At 46.9% G+C, this 17,005-nt stretch overlaps 1 protein-coding gene across 1 annotated transcript in view; it reads left to right on the top strand.

Annotated features, from left to right (window-relative positions):
• The window catches only part of ALK (anaplastic lymphoma receptor tyrosine kinase), a 702,002-nt gene that overhangs the window by 185,011 nt on the left and 499,986 nt on the right, over nucleotides 1-17,005 (top strand). The window contains exon 2 of the mRNA XM_012652436.1: nucleotides 14,226-14,345. Within this exon, the coding sequence (XP_012507890.1) occupies nucleotides 14,226-14,345 (120 nt within the window). The remainder of the gene's footprint in view (nucleotides 1-14,225; nucleotides 14,346-17,005) is intronic.

Raw genomic sequence — 17,005 nt, 5'->3', positions numbered from 1 at the left:
TCTTGGGCTGGATTGATATTGTCCTAATGAAAATGGAAATCTTTCATTTGTATTTGGAGATATAGGGGGTTTGAAGAAATATTCTCATTTTTCATCCAGAGGTTTAATGTTGTGTAGATGTGGTCTGAGTGTGACCTACTCATATCTAATATACCATTTTATTCAGTAGACCAGAGGTTTAGTTTCTCTTATACCTGTTGCCAGCAGCCACCATGTCCTGGTGTTGCCCAGAAATGCCAATGACAGCAAGACCCAGGAAGTCTTGGGGAGATAGAGAGCCACTTGCAGAAAAAGAGTCCATTATCTTGAAAGCTACTCGTGGAGTCATTGCCAAAAGCAATTTCTCAGAGTTTATGCTTAAACCTTAGAAGGCTCCTCCTGCCACCGTGATTGAAGAGGAGAGGGAGGGAGCCAAGCCATGGTGGTCAGCCAGTGTCATCAGTCGTGATGAGCCCCTAATCCTGATGGGACTTCTGAGAAGACACTCACATGATGACAGATGAGGCTACGCACAGCAGTTAACTCACTCATTTGTAATCATTACTTTTTGGCCATTCAATAACCATTCTGTGAAATTATTTTCTGAATTACCTAAAGTAGAGAAAGGAGCCCAGGTTTTACCTCTTTTCTTTGGTGAAGCCTATTAGCCATTACAAATGCTTTAAGAGAACTTCCCAAGGCCCCCTCAGATCCAACTTCAAGACCTTTATTCACCCGTGTCCCCTGCTTTGTGTGGGTGATGACATAGTGTGAGCCACACCTGCTCTTTTCCTGACTTGACTGTCCACAGAGTAAGCCCCAGGAGCCTTCTGTGGCTAATGTCTCTATCGCTATTTGGAAATGTCCCCAGGGCAAGATGCAGGCTGATGGTACAGTGTGTCTGTCACTTCTCACTGTGTGACTGTGTCCACATCTCTTGGTCCAGAGCTTTTCCCCCAGTAGCGTGCCATGTTTCTGTGTGTGCTGCAGATGGCCCACAGGTGTGCAGAGTCACTGACCCCATCCAGCCCATTAGCACTCTGGGAGGTTGGGCCGGACCAGGAGTGGCTGAAGCCCTTTAGCCAGTTGTCTCTGCAAGTAGCGTCTTCGGTGTACTCCAGTGGGCCTCACAGATATTATCATTTTCTGTGTATATCACGATATGAAAAATGGTTGGGAAGCACGAACAACCTCTCTGATTTTCATTTTCCTTTTCTGTGAGTTGGGATTTTTTTCCTTATCTTATTAAGCCTTTATGAAGATCAAAGGCTTAGATGAAGGGGCTTTAAGAATGGCCATGCATTTTGGGGCCATCACTGGCCACAGAGATAGGACTCTGTCGCTGATTTCCTTTCATTGTCTGTCCCTTGGAGAGTGAGATGGAGTTCCCCTTGTTTATCCCTTCTGAGTCATAAAATCAAGGTACTGCACCTACCATCTAGGTTCAAGCACTGACATAGCACATTTCTATGGCCTTTCCTTCTTATGACTCCTCCAAGGCACCTACCAGAGCAGAAGTTGCTCACCCCCCACCCCGCTCATGCTGAGGATACACATTACATCCTCCTCCTGCGCTATCCTGCGTTCCTGTCCCCGCTGTCTCCCAAATCCCCACGGGCTTGCCCTTCCTACTGAGGACCAGCCTCTGCTCTCTCCGAGACTGTGCTGCATTTAACGGCAGGTCCTTACCCAGCCCAAGAACATCCTGAGTTTCCAGGGTTGCAGCATCCATGCTAAGCTGCCTCCTGTGGCTCTCTCCCCTGGGTGGTTCCAAAGGATGACACCTCCTCCCTGCCCTGGGGACAGATCTCAAGGTGCAGAGGAACTCTCTCCTGCCCTTCTCAACATGCTTCCCAGCTGAGCTTGTTAAGTGAGTGAAAACCAAGTCACAAACCAATATACCATAAAATGTTAACACTGGGTTCTCGGGATGCTTGAAGTACGGGTGATATTTATTTTCTTCTTTAGGCCTTTTTGATTTTTTTGGATTTTCTACAGTAAAACTGAAAGTGTATTTTAAATTATATTCTAAAAGATGCACTCAAGATGTGCTGCATGAAGGCAAATAACAGCTTCAACGTTCCTTCACACTTGCTGGCTCCAAATTACTGCCTCTGCCTTCCAGAGCCAGGCGATTTGGAGGGGGTGGGAGCCGCGCTGGAGGGGAGGAGGCAGCAATGTGGGCCATCGAATTTCCTCTTTTTAGACATTGCTTTGGCAGCTAATTCCAGGGTGCTCATCTGTATGGTGGCAGTGTGACTTTCATGTTTTCCCCAAGGTGTTTTATGGCTTTTTTACAGTGGTGCTTTGAATAACTTTCTCTTGGTAACTTCCAGATAGTGAAAAATATCAGATGATTTCTTTCTTCCCCCTCTGCTGTTCTTCTCTTCATTTCAGCTCCATTCCTTAATGGGAGCCTCGTCGCCGTCACTTCCTTCTCCTCCCTCCCTCTTTTCTCTCTCTCCCTGCTGCCTCCTCCCTTCTTGCCTCTTATCACCTAATCCTTAAAGCAGAATAAAAAATGGTGAAAGGACCTGACTGTGCCAGCTCGGGCCCTGGGGAGGGGAGTGCAAACCGGGGCGCGTCGGTGGGCCCCAGGTGTCTGCAAGAGCAGTTCCTGGGGCAGTGTCGACCCTTCACTTCTCCAGAAGGAATTCAGGTTTCAAAGCACAGGGAAGGCTGAGGCCTGCTGGCTGGATTCCAGGCTGCTTCTCTGCAGGAGGCTGGGCCAACAGGGTGAGCGACAGAGGAAAGGCAGGAGGGGGACTGGCAAGTCAGGTCAGTCCCGCCACCGGATAGAAGTTAGGTGGCAGTTCCATGTGGCCTTCCTGGATGACCTGGAAGGATCTGTTGTTCTCAGTTAGGAGAAGGCTGCCAGCACCTGTGATCTGGTCAATCTCTGCTATGTTTAATTCAATGTCCCTGTTCTCCAATGCAGTCAATGTCATCTCCAGGGGATCCTCTGCTGGACAGTGTCACTGTGGTTGGTCCATCCTTCAGGATTCCTCGGCGAGACCTCACCCTTCTTGTTGGTGAGGAGCAGGTGCTCTGGAGTAAGAGAGACTTGAGTTTGAATAGACCCCTTCCCTCTCTGGCCTCCCACCCTGCCCTATTCCCTTTAACCAGTTAACTCTACTCACCTGCTGTAGCATCTCAGCTCAGGGCTCGGCTTCACAGGCAATCCTTCCTGGCCTTCGGATAAAGTCAAACTCCCCATTCCACAGTCCCACAGGGCCATGCATCTCTCCGTCACAATGCATACCAGCACCAAGACGTTGCAAGCAGTTGAGAGGCTGTGTGGACAGCTCTCTGCTGCCCACCACACTCTAAGATCCTCAGCCTGGATGCCCCCGGAGGGCAGTGTTTGAGTCTGCTCACTAACACACTCCTCCTGCCAAAGGCAGAGCTCAGCACACAAGAGATCGCCAATAAATGGCCAGTGAATGAATGAGTTTATCTTAGCACCATCCCTTTTGGCTCTAGGACCCTGGACAAGTCACTCAACCTCTCTGAGCCTCAGTTGCCTCATTGGAAAATGGTGATAATAATCCCCCACTCAGAAAATTGTGGGACTTATGTAAGGCAAGGGTTGTACAGCACCCAGTGTGCATATCACACATGAAGTATTGGTTTCTTCCTTAGTTTTGTTTATTTCATCCCAGAGTATTATACACAGCGGCAATTTGAAGGTCTAAAGGGCAAAAACACATCTCCCAATTTTTTCCCCTTCCTCCTTTCCTCCATGGTGGGGTGAGACACAGAAGGGGGGACAGAAGACTGGATCTCATGATTTCTAACTAACAAGATGACCTTGGGTAAAGCATTGTCCCTTCCTGTGTCCCAGCTTCCTCATCTGTGTGGCAGGAAGACATGTTAGAAATTATTAGTCTTCACAGCCCCTTCAAACTCTCTCATTAGGAACCTCTGCTTAGGGGCCAGGGTGGCAGTGACCACCGTCGTTCACAGTGCAAGGCGAGTGGAAGCTAAAGGGTGATGCAGCTTCAGAGTCGGGCGCAGCAAATTAGGCTGTTGGCCTGTCTATTTTAATACCCACTGAGTTTATTTTAGTAATACAGGTGAAGAATGTCGCAGAATGTATCATTGTGACAATGCCCCTTAGTAAGAACGCAAGGATTTCTAGTGCACCTTTCTTCAAAAGAGCCTGAAGGCTTTGTATATACTGTCTCATTAATTCTCTGAGCGTCCCCAAAGTTGGCTGGGAAAGCAAGATGAGTTTTGTTTTATATGCAGGGAAACAAAGCTTCGGAAAGGTTAAGCATCTTACCCAAGGTCAGGCAGTAACATGACTGTTCCCAGGAACCCTGGTCTCTCTCCAGCACACCAGCCTGTCTCTGGAAATGAGTCCAGCCATGAGGGAGAGGTCTTTGTGCTGAGCAATGTGACATTTAGAGTTGTGGCTTCTTGGAGGGTAGACTCTTTCTCCTGAAAGGTCTGGAAGTTAGTAGAAAGTGTCTGTCCCTCATCCTCCCTTCACACTAAGCGTCCTTCCCCTGGACCAGCCAAGGCCCCATTTCAAGGGCTCAGGCATCAGGCCTGGTGGTGGTTGCCATGGAAACAATGCTGGCTGAGCCTGAGGCCCTGGAGAGCCAGTCACCCTGACTGAAGGTACATGTTTCTAGGCCACCCTCCTTGTTGACCCAATGGGATCTGTTGTCCTCAGTTAGGAGAAAGCTGCAGGCATCTGTGATCTGGTCAATGTCTCTCTTCTGTGTTTAATTCAAAGTCCCTGTTCTCCAGGGGAATCAACATCACCTCCAACAGGCCTGTGTTGTATAGTGGCATTCCTGGCTGGTCCACATGTCAAGCTGTGCAGTTGTATGTCCTGTCCCAATACTCACTGGCTATGCAACCTTGGGTAGGGCAGTTGTGCTTTCTGAGCCTCGATTTTTCCATCTGTAAAAGAGGTTGACTATCAGTGTTGTTGTAAGGATCACACGGGTGGATGGCTCTGAAAGAGAGCCCTAAGTCATGATGAATGCATAAGTGGTCAGTACTGCTCTTCCACACTGGAACCCCCAGCTCTTCTTGTGAAAGTGGCCCACACCCTCCCAGGGCACTCACTGCATGATCTCAGGTAACTGTCGCTTCTCCACTTGAAACATCAGGTCAAGAGAAGAGCCAGTTCTTAGATAGTTTGCAGCCTCTCATCCTACATGCCCAGGGACTGCTGGGCCCACTCATGGGTGATTATCCCTCCGAGGCCCCCCTGGCTTCGAAAGAAAAAGGTCTTTTTCTGATGGACTTGGTTTTTCAAGTTGCCCTGTCTTTGTGTCTTTGTGTCACTTTCAGTACATTAATTATTGAGTGCCTGGTAAAGCTCTCTGAGATCATAAGATGAAAGGCCTAGTGGCAGTTCAAAGCCTTTCTTTTGATTATTATGCTAGTCAACATATTTTGGGGGGAGAAAATGGGCTTGAGATCACAGTGGAGTAAATTTCATAAAGAGTAGAGTATGAGCAAGGCACAGAAATGGGCCCAGAGCAGATAGTCACGTCGCCCTGTTAATGGCAGCACTCGGGCCTTGCGGGGTGGGGTGGGATATTAAGAACCAGGCCACCTAGAAAGTGATACCCTGTCCATTGCTCCCCCAGATTAATAAAAATGCCAATTAGTCTTCCACGGCTATGGAAAGCCAGTGAGTCCACCCTGGCTGGGTAGGTAGGACCAGTGACTGAGCACCTAGAGCAGCGATTCAGGGCAAGAGGAGACTTGCAGGGCTCACAGGCTGGTCAGGAGTGGCTTACCTGGGACACTGAGGTCATCTCTACAGGGGTCAAATTGTCGTGACTTGGGACTATCCAAGAAAGACAAATTCTGAAGGGGCGGCATCAAATGTCACATTGCTTTCATTATCTGACTTTGGCCACAAATTGTGAGTCACTAGTGCCTGCGTAGACATGGTATCTTGACTGCTGAAATAGGTCTATGCCCCTGATCTGCCCCATACCTGCCCCTGACCCCAAGAAGCATGTCCTTCATGAGACCAAATAATAGCCTCCATGAAATGTTTTTACTAATTTTTTTCTAAATATGTGAGCAAAACAATATTTCTACATAAGCAATAGGCCTGAAGCTTGAGATTTGTGAGTGAAATTAATCTACTATTATAACCCATCGTCATGAGCAACATGTTTGGTGAATGCCCCAGTGCACCATCCGAGGTGGCCACGAGCCAGACATGGTTCAGGAGGTGGGGAGTCCAGTGCAAGTTTTTTTGGCACAATCTGAATCCCAGCTCAACTGCTTTGAGGGGCTCCAGCTCAGGGAAGATGGGGACCTTGAGGAGGAAGGATTTGGGTTGGCCTTTTAGGAAAGGGTAGTATTTAGGAAAGCAAGGAGTGGGGAGGACATTCTAGGCAGAGATTAGCTTGGGCAAAAGTTTGGAGACTAAGGTGTAATGAGGACCAGGGAACATGAAAGAAAGGATTCTGAATGGGAAATAAGGCCGAAAAAGCAAACAGTAGCCAAATTGACATGCTTCAACTATTTCTGGGACAACCTCTTTGTGATTCCCTTTTTGGTGTGTCTCCAGGATACCCTGCAGGTAACCAGCTCCCCAAGGGCAAGGGCGAAGACCATGCTAACAATTTCCTTTGTACTGTCATCAGCACCCCTCAGTGCAGTGCCTTGGGAAGGAAGGGCTGCCTGCCTTCATTGCTGACAGATGTGCTTCGCCATTGAATGAACTCAGTAGTTATTCACGGGTCCTTTTGGAGTTGGGGAGAAGCAAGAAGCAGGTATTGAAACTATGACTTTCAACAGTACAAAAGAATATTATGGGAGAGTAATTTTTTCTTCTGAACTTAAGTTACCAAGAAAGAGCACAAACATGGCTGGCAGGAAGGGAGGGGGCTTAGACAAAGGTGAGGTGGAGTGAGGGCTGTTTAATTCCATTCGAATTCCGCCCCTGACACTAACAGCTCCTCTCTGAATGAGCAGCTGGAGGAAAATGTGAAAGCAGACTATGAAGCACGAAATATGTATGAACCGGAGGGAACCTTTGTGAACAGCTAGCTCAACCCCCTCATTTTCCATGCCTAGCAAAGGTGTACAGAGTCTCTGTGTTTAGGACAAACGGTGCATCTGCAAACTCTCCTTTTTCTTTTCTCTGAAATTGCATCCCTGTTTTCATACTAAATTAACAGCCTGTTACCACTCCAACCTCACCGTCGCCATTACTCTAGTAGTCACATAAATTCACTGAAGATGTTTCTTTGGCTAAACAGGTGCAGGCTCAGGCTGGTGAATACCCAGACCACTTCCCTTGGGCTGCCGATCCCAAAAGGAGGCCTGTCCTGTGCTCTCTGCCCAACTGTGCTCACTAACCCCTGCTTGACATCCGGACCACTATTTATTTGGCCAAGTTAAGCTTTGTTCTGTGTGACACAAAATCATTGCAAAAGAATGCATTATTAGGTGAGTTTTCAAATAAGCAGGAAAAAACTAGCAGGCTGTCACTGATTGTTTTATTGTTGGAAGGAAAATGAATAAGTAAAACGTGTACAGGCAAGGTAGGAGCTGTTCCAAGGAGTGTTTAGAATGGAAGCATTTGTTACATCTTATTGATGGAGGTTTGTAAAAACATGCTTGCTAGTGGGCCCAGGGCATTCAAGTTAATAACCATCACACATGCATAGCTCTTTATTATTTATACTGATGCAAGTATTATATATTCACTATATTGCACATATTAGTTTAGAAATAAACAGACATGCAATGAAACATGTAAAAATAAAGGTTGGAAATAGAGACATTGCCAAGTGGCTGAAATTTGAGAACATGTACAGTTGGCCAAGTCAATAATTAACTAGTGAGTAATAGAGAAACATCTCTTGGGGAGCACTTTTGATATCTGGACATTGTATTTATTGACACAAGATGGCTCAAATATAGGAAAGGGACCAAGATTCCCATTCATTCTGGATTCTAAAACAGAGATAGAAGCATAAAACTTTAAGAATAATGTAACTGATATTTAAAGAGTATATCGTGCATGCCTTGTCTCCTCTGGTCATTACAAAACCCTGAGATTTTTAAAGAGTGTGTACTATTCTTATTCTTTATCATCATTTTTAGAGAATTGAGGTTTCATAGAGTTTATGATTTACCTGAAGTTCACAGGTAGTAAGAGCCAGAGCTAATAACTTTCTCCAGGGCTCCGGTTTCATTCATTTGACAAATATTTACTGAGTGCCTACTATGTTCCAGGCATGGGGATGTAGCAGCACCTAGTGCAGGAGATTCACAATAAACAAATAAATCTACGTAACACACACAGATATGTAAGAAATAACACAGGGTAGGGGATGGGGAGTGGTTTACAATGAGTGCTATTTTGACAGGATGATCAGGGAAGCTCTTTCTGAGGAGATGACATTTGGACAGAGACCTGGCTGGAAAGAGGGAGTGACCACTTGCCTTTGATGGGAAGGAGCATTCTAGGCTGAGAGAACTGCCAGTGCAAAGGCCCCGAGGTGGGAGCTTGTTTGGCAAGTTTGGGGACCAGCGAGGAGGCCTGTGGGAACAAGCTCCATGAACAAGGGAAACATTACTGCGAATGAGGTTAGAGGGAGAACCAGGGGCCAGATCATGAGGGACCTTTAAGGGCTGGGCCATGGAAAGACATTGGAAAGCTATGTCAGAGCTGAAGTGTCCATCTGACTGCTGTGAGAACAGACTGAAGGGAGGCTCGCTGGGAACAGTAGTCGAGACGTGAGGTGAGGGGGGAAAGATGAGAAGGGAAAATTCAGGTACAGCCATCAAGATTTATTGATGAATTGGTTAGGGGTGTGAGAAAAAGAAAGAAGTAAAGGATTCCTCCTTGATTTTTCACCCAAGCAACTGGATGAGTGTTAGTATCCCTTTCTGAAATGGGGAACCCAGGGCCTAGGGGTATCACGAGTTTGTTTTGCCCGTGTGAAGTGTGAGATGCTTATCAGACAATACCATGGAGACTTGGAACAGGCAGCTGGATAAACATTCTGTTATTCAGGGGAGAGATTGGACTGGAGGTATAAATTTGGTAGCATTAGCATATCGATGGTATTTAAAGTTGTGAAACTGGATGAGATCACTTGGGGAGTGAGTTTAGATGGAGAAGAGCAAAGGTCCAAGTTCTCTAACATTTTTTTTTTTTTTTTTTTGGGACAGAGTCTCACTCTTTTGCCCAGGCTAGAGTGAGTGCCGTGGCGTCAGCCTAGCTCACAGCAACCTCAAACTCCTGGGCTCAAGCAATCCTACTGTCTCAGCCTCCCGAGTAGGTGGGACTACAGGCATGCGCCACCATGCCCGGCTAATTTTTTCTATATATTTTTAGTTGTCCGATTAATTTCTTTCTATTTTTAGTAGAGACGGGGTCTTGCTCTTGCTCAGGCTGGTTTCGAACTCCTGAGCTCAAACAATCCGCCCGCCTCGGCCTCCCAGAGTGCTAGGATTACAGGCGTGAGCCACCGCACCCAGCCAAAGTTCTCTAACTTTTAATAATTGTCAAATAATAAAGATCCCACAAAATTTTTTTTTTTTAAGCTGAGCTTATTTCCATGGCAGGCAAGGAGTGATTTCTCAGTGAATTTCTCCAAGGAAGAAAAGTCAGAGTTTTTAAAGTCATAGGAAGAAGGTTACATCACAGTCCTGCTTATGCAGAATTGAAAATCAGCACTTTGGGTAAAAGAAAATGAGTGCATAGGTCTGTGTGAGCCTGGTTAGAGCAAGTTCCCTTCTTCGATGGTCAGTGACGAGTCTCCAGTTAGGTGCAATGAGGCTCTGGTGTCCTGCGTCACTGGAAATTCGTGGTCATTGATCACCATCAGCTGGTTAGAACCACTGTGGTGAAATACAATATTAAGCCAGGGCATTTCCTAGGCAAGTGCTGCTGGAAAGTGGTGAATGTTCCTCCTGCACAATTTGGAAAATGGGGACAATCTGGCAAAGGAAAGTAAAGAACACCTGCCGCTGAAGTGGGAGGTGAACAAGGACGATGTGGTGACCAAGACATGAGGAATCCAAGAAGCGGGGAGTGATTGCAGGGACAAATGCTGCTGGGAGGGCCAGTCAGACAAAAGCTGAGCCTGGTCTATTGTAACTGTAGCCTGGGGTCACCGGTGACCTTGACCTGGAATAGTGGAGACAGTCTTGATGTTATTAGATTTAAGAGAAAATGGGAAGAAGAAAGTGGAGACAGGAGCGGGGACAAATCGTCTAAGAGACTTAGCTGTGAAGGACAGCAGAGGAAAGGGCATTGGCAAGAAGAGAGTGGAGGATGAGGAGTCATCTCTTTTTCCTTTTTCAAGATGGTGCATGTTTGTGCGATTGACTTGGCAGAGAAGGAAAATTGTTGGTGCAGGTGGAAGGAGGGACCATTGTAACAGCAGACCCCCGAGAAGGGCCAAGATTAGTGCACGAGTGGAGAGGCTGGCGCTGCTTAGACAGCTTGTCCTTTGTGACAGGACAGCAGGCACCAATACCTGTAGTGGGCAGATTGCTTCTCTATTCTCTGAAAAGAAACAAACTCATCCACCAAGATTGTGGAGGAATGAGGGGAACTGGAGGTTTGCGGAGTTCAGAGAAAGTTTGAAATAGTTGAGCTGGGAAGAGGAAGGGTAAATCGAGTCAGTCGGGGACTGCAGTGGGGTTACTGGGCAGTCCCGAGGGCCTGGAGGTTTCTGGTCGTGAATTTCAAGGAAGATGTGTCCACATTGCTGTGTACGCCTCCTCCCCTCCTCTCCTGACCACGTTCAGCTGCCTCAGGACAATTGTGAAGAGGGGAAGGGGAAAGGGGGGTTGAGATTGTATACAGGGGAATTATTGACATGAGGAGCTGATACACGGTGAAAACAGAAGAGTAGCGGGAGCTTGGGGGTTTCACTCTGCCTTGATACCCCACGGTGCCTAGAAAGGGCTCAGGAAATCACCAGGAAAATGAAGCAAAATGATCTTATGGATAGCCAATCAATAATGCCAGCAGTCCGGGCGCATTTCTTTCCCTTTTTCTCCTCTGCCCATCACTGGTCTGCTCCTGCGCCTACTTACCTCCATCCCTCTTTCCCTTCCACTCTTCAGCCCCCCAGGTCCAAGATTCACTCTGTGTGAGCCGGCCAGTCTTAGTTCACACCTTCACCCGTAAATTCACTCTGCATCCTCAGTTTCAGAGTGGAGCACCAAAAAGACGTGGCTTTCTCTTGCTTCAGTGGACTGCCTCTGATGTCATGCTTTCTCTTTCTGCTAGAAAACCCCTCCCCGCAGATGGGCAGGGGTAAGGTAGGTGAAAGGAACAGACAGCCTCTTGCCCTTGCACTTGTTAAATGCAAAAGTGCTTTCTTCTTTATAATCTAAATTGATGCATCTTCTGTGAACTTTGACTAGTGCTCATTTCTGTCCCAGTGCTTTCAATTTTGGCAAATGACTTCCTTCATGTGAGCTGTGTTTTTCTTGGTCTTCATCTTTTCGGGTGGGGCGATCTATCTTTCTGTGTGACCCTCCATTAGCACCTTCAGCCTTGCCCAGCTAATCACTCTGCCACCCTCGAGCCCAGCCTGCTGGCAGAAATTCTAAGAGTTCCTGTAAGGGCAGGATAAAACTTCCTGCATTCTTTCTAGTATTCAGCCCTGAGGATGCCCAGCAATTTATTGGCATTTTAGGATATAAAATGCTTTAAGCTTATGCCTGTAGGAATGGCCCACGTCAACGTCCATATCTCTTGCTAGGTCATGACTGAGCCCTCAGAGCCCTTCCTTTGAACGCTTTCAGATATGTTTTTCATTCCGGAATATAATATACCTGGCCCTTGCCCATATTAAAAGTCATCTGCCTTTCTGTGCCCACTCATAGATTCATAAGTGCTTCCTGAAGTCTAGCCCCATCTGCTTGGTTCTTCACATCCAGGAAGAAGTTAATGCCATTCCCAAACTGAGTGGTTAAGAAAAATGACATCACTTGGAAACAAGGAAATACAGCTTGGGCTTAGTCTTCCTGTCACTTCCAAATGACTTAAAATTTGATCTCAGCTGATGACTCAGATCTAGAGGTGCCAGTTTTTATTCACGGGAGAGTCACTGCAGGAGCTGATTGTCACAGTCTCCCCAGACCCTTCACACCGTGGCCCTGTTCTGGAGCTCCTTGGTGACCTTTGACCTCAGCCACTGCGCCACGAGGGCCCTCCCAGGTGCTGTGCAGAGTGAGGGCCACCCTGCACCAGCTTGTGGGGGCCCATGTGGGGTGGTGGAACGAGCCTGGGCTTTCACATCAGGCTGATGTCATCTGTTGACTCTGATCTCCAGCCTCCTGCCGGCTGTGTGGTTACAGTCAGGACGGCTAACCTCTGTATGCCTCGTTTCCTCAGCCACAAAATGAGGACAGAGACTCATACTTATTCACAACGATATTGTAAGAAGTAAATAAAATCGCACATTTAAAGCACTTAGCACCGTGCCTGGTCCATATGTGCTCAATGCCCATGCTATCAATTTTTAAAAAGTCTAATAACTTTCCCCTGCCCAAAATAGACCTATGTGGCTCTGAGCCCCACTGCCCACCTACAAAACAGCATTGATGTGAGGGTGAGATGAGGTGGCTTCTCTGTGCAGCCCACGAGCACAGCTCTGACCCCAGCCTCCCTCCCCCCACCCACAATGCACTTCCTCTCAGCCATTTTGCAGAAATGCTGCAGAAAGAGCTATCTGGCACCAACCAATTCAGTTCTGATCTCTGCAGACCAAATGTGGAAGAAAAGTCAAAAACTCTTTTCTAGATACCCGGGAGCCAGCACTTCCAACTCAGATCTATGGAAGGCAGAGATAAGAATTTGCTTTTAGGAAGGAGCCCATAGCATGTCCATCCTGTTCCAGTTGCAGGGCACAAGGTCCTGGGGCCAGTGTTACCCAAGGGCGGCACCTGTAGGTAAAACAATGGAGGGTCTGGAAACAAAAGGCTGCCATGGACACCCAGGCCAGAGATGTCCTTAAAGTGTGTGAAGTGGGGTTGGTCCTGAAAGGGAATCGGAGGCAGAGACTAGGACCCGGAGGAGGTGGTGCCGCGGGAAAATGCTTCCACTACACCCGCTGCCTTTCTTCTTTCTCTTCTTCTCCTCCTCTTCCTCTTCACATCACTCCAAGTAGGTCAACAGTTTCCACCAGACTGACAGATCAGCTCACTCACAGTAGAACATGGCCTTTTGGTACTGGGCAAACCTGGGCTCAGTTCCTGATTCCACCACTTGCCCCTCTGAGCCTCAGCTGTTGCATCCATAAAATGGAGATGAGAATTCCCGTCTCAGAGAACCACTGTGAATACCATGTGACATGTGGGTAAAGAGCCCAGCATCGTGCCTGCACCAGGGAAGCTGCAGAAGAAATTCTAGTTTCCTTCCTTTCTTCCTCCCCGCACTCAGTCTTGCTACACATCTATCTACTGAACAGCACTAATTCTAAATCCTTCCTTCTCTAACAGAAAAGCTTTGCCTGCCATAAAACATTAGCAAATAATGATTGAGCTGGGGATTTTCTGGGCAGCACTGTGTAAGAGCAGGCAGCCTGTGCTCATTTGATTTGTAGATATATTGTAACGACATTTCGTGGCACAAAACCCACTTAAGGGACTGCTAGGGAAAGGAATAATGTTGCTCCACTACTTTTCTCTCAACTCTTCTTTCTCTGTCATGCAAATCAGAAATACTAATCCTTTTGACTCCCTGGCCTTTTAACTAGGGGAAAACCCAGTCACTTGTCTTCCTCCCCTGCCCCCAAAATAAAATAATTATTAAGAACATATAACTTCTGAGTGCGATTTCAACCCTCTCATTGATAAGGCAGTAACCCAAGCAAACAGCATTAGATGAAGTTACCAGTCTGACCATAAAGTAAGGATGCAGGCATTGTTTGGACAAGATGAATTGGAGTTCTCTGTGAAGTTGCTCCAATTCTTATAGGCAGAATAGACTTCGGATAGAGCTAGTAGAACAAGCCACTGAGTGCTCTGGCTTCTAGTTCCTCTCCCAGCGTTGCCTTGGTTGCAACTTTCAGACTTCTTGGATCTGGCTGCTCTTGGCAGAAAAGCTACGTCAAGGATCTGAGGTCAACTCAGAATACGAGTGGCTCCATCCTTTTTGTCCTCATTTTTCCAGTGGATGTCATGGAAGCCCCTCATGAACTTTCTTTACGACTGATACTGAGTGACAGCTTACAAGGCACATCCTAAGCACACAGTGTTCTCTTCTTTGTTTTTATGTCCAGGTCATAGCTACTTGGAGTCACCAACAAACATGCCTTCTCCTCCTCCTGATTATTTTGTATGGAATCTGACCTGGATAATGAAAGATTCCTTCCCTTTCCTGTCTCATCGCAGCCGATATGGTAAGTATATAAATATATATTTTATTGTTGTTGTTGTTTTTAGAACTGGTGTAAAATTTATTTGTTGTTTCAAAATATTAAGGGGATACAAAGGTAAGTATATATTTGATAGTTATTTGTGACACGCCATCACCATCTCATAATGAAGGACCCTGTGAGTTTCAGTGTGTGATTCATAGTGCCCCAGGGAAACCTCAGCCCTCTACATGCAAAAGAAGTCTTTGTGTTCCTCTATCTCCCAACAGGGCCCGACCCTACCAGACCCGTCCAGCCAGGCCATTCCAGCTGCATTCTGTATCCTGACGGAAGCCAGGGGTTTTCTGACTGCCAATTCCCTTCCCTTCAGCCTTTATGGTGTGTGGTCTTCCCGCCATCCCCTTACCAATCATGAGATGCAATGCTTATTTGCATCTTGTCTGTGGCTTTCTGGATATAGGATTCTAACCCACAGCATTTCTAGTGATCATGATCTCTTAAGAGGGAATTGTTATTATGAAGGTCACAGGACCTCTTACATGTGGGTAACTCCTTACAGCTTCCTAAACATGTTCTTTGTTATTATTTCAACTCATTTGATTCTGCAACAGCTTCAGAGGTAAAGAGAACAGGTCCAATGCCATTTTTACAGGTGTAGAAACAGCTTAATAACGTAACCCAGAATGGCTTCTCTAGATATACAACCAGAATTCCTCCCTTACGTTCACTTTTTCTCCCAGGGGTCCCCTACTCAGCCTGGTAGGTCCTGTGCTAGGAGCCCTCACGAGGCCATCTCTTCATGGTGAAAGATTCCTCATTCTCAGTGCTCATTTTAACAGCTCATAGCAGCTGGGGCTCTAGAAAGCTGGGGAAGTAGAAAGAACAGATTTGGAGGAGAGCTGATGCATTTCCAGGTGAACATTTTTCTTTCTCTTGAACTCTGGGGTGAACCCCATGAGGGCAGGCACTAAGCTTTGCTCTCCACTTTGTCCATCACACAGAAGACATTCATAAAGACTTGTTTAAGATGAATGAATGCAAAAGTCCTCCAGAGAGGAAACTCATTCATCAGACCTGATTCAATCAAGTATTTATGAACCTGGTACAGCACTGAGTTCTAGATTCCCTTCTGGGCATATTTACCTATTCCTGCTACTTAATCTCTGCCCCTGGGCCTGAGCTATTTAAAATGCACCTAACAGAGACGTTCCACTCATTATAGAAAAGCTCTCAGCCCAAGGCCTGCTGTCTTTCCTCCGCAACACTCTTGGTTCATATTAACTGTACCTTTCATTTCAAGCTTAAAAAAAATAAATACATCAAAAACCCTAGGGCAGTTTAGAATTGTATTCTGTGCTGGGATGTTTCCTGTTACACTCAAGTGTCCCTAGTGGGAGAGAAAGGTCCGTGGTCCTCAGAAGATTCCAAATGAGAATTACTTCTTGATTTTATTTAAGCCAGACACTGAGTGTCATCTTACGATAAGGGCAAGTATCTATAAATAACTGAAATCTGCTTCTTTACATTGTAAATGCTTTGTAACCAGATTTGCAATACAACTGGTCTTCAGATAACATTTTTGACTTTGCTCCCAAAGTCATTCGGTATCTCCACGGGAGAACAACTTTTATAAAATGCAGACTGTCCAAAAAAGGCAGGTCTACCTCCCGCATGCCACAGAGGGCATCATATTTGTTCCTTGTAAGAGATTGTAGGTTGAAAAAAGAAAACCAGGGGGGCATATTAAGCTGCCTCCCACCCACGGCATGACCCTGATGAACCCACTTGACCTCTCTCAGCCTCGTCCTCCTCGCCTGTCAAGTGAGGGGGGAACTAGCTTGCCACCTTGGGGCAACAAAATAGATCTGGATGCTCCCCAAGATCTTGTTCAAACCCTCCTTGTGGCCTAGAAACCTCAGGATTTCCCTTCTTGGCAGAGGAGAGGACCCAAACCATCGCCCAGTTACTGCCCCAGTGCTGGGTGAGGGTGCCCAAGTTGGCGCCATTACTGCTATTGAGTCATGGGGGAAGGAAGAACTGATTCTCATCAGTGGTTCCTCAGCTGAGCACGTGGGTAATTCCAGGGCCTTTTCATCTTCCTGTCATATTTAATTTGGCTGAGACTTATAAAGACCCCACTGCCACCGCCACCTTTGTGTGCCAGACCTTGTGCCAGGTGCTGGGGGTGATGGAAATACAAAGACAAGTGGGACGTGGGCCTGCCCTCCCAGAGCTCGCAGGCCGGAGAAATTGTGCTGTAGGCAGCTAGGCCCGTTGCCACGGAGAACAGCTCCGCTGGGCTGACCTGAGCACGGACCTGATAGCTTGCCCCGAGACCCACTGCATGGGACAAGCTGAAGGCAGAATGAAGGCTGAGAGTCTGGTCCCTTTCAGAATGTTTGTTGGGGGGGTCGGGGGAGGAGAGGCTCAGCCCACATGTCTCTGAACCACAGAGGCTAGCAGGCTCATGGGTGATAAATCCACACCTTTCAACTGCCGTGAAAGACATTTTAAGAAATGTTAACAACTTCATTAATTTTAAGGCCTCAAACTTGGGCAGAGAAATTTGACTGGAAAATTGCCGCCTGAAGGGATAGTTCTTCAGACAGTGAGATGTCACCAAGTCTCAGCAAGTCCATATCGGAACTTCATGCTTGGCTGGCTGTCTTCTCCTATGTCCTGGT

This window comes from Propithecus coquereli, unplaced genomic scaffold, assembly GCF_000956105.1.
Source record: "Propithecus coquereli isolate 6110/MARCELLA unplaced genomic scaffold, Pcoq_1.0 Scaffold39, whole genome shotgun sequence".
NCBI lineage: Eukaryota > Metazoa > Chordata > Mammalia > Primates > Indriidae > Propithecus > Propithecus coquereli.
The sequence above is the reverse complement of the archived record's forward strand: the minus strand, read 5'-3'. Positions and strand labels throughout refer to the sequence as shown.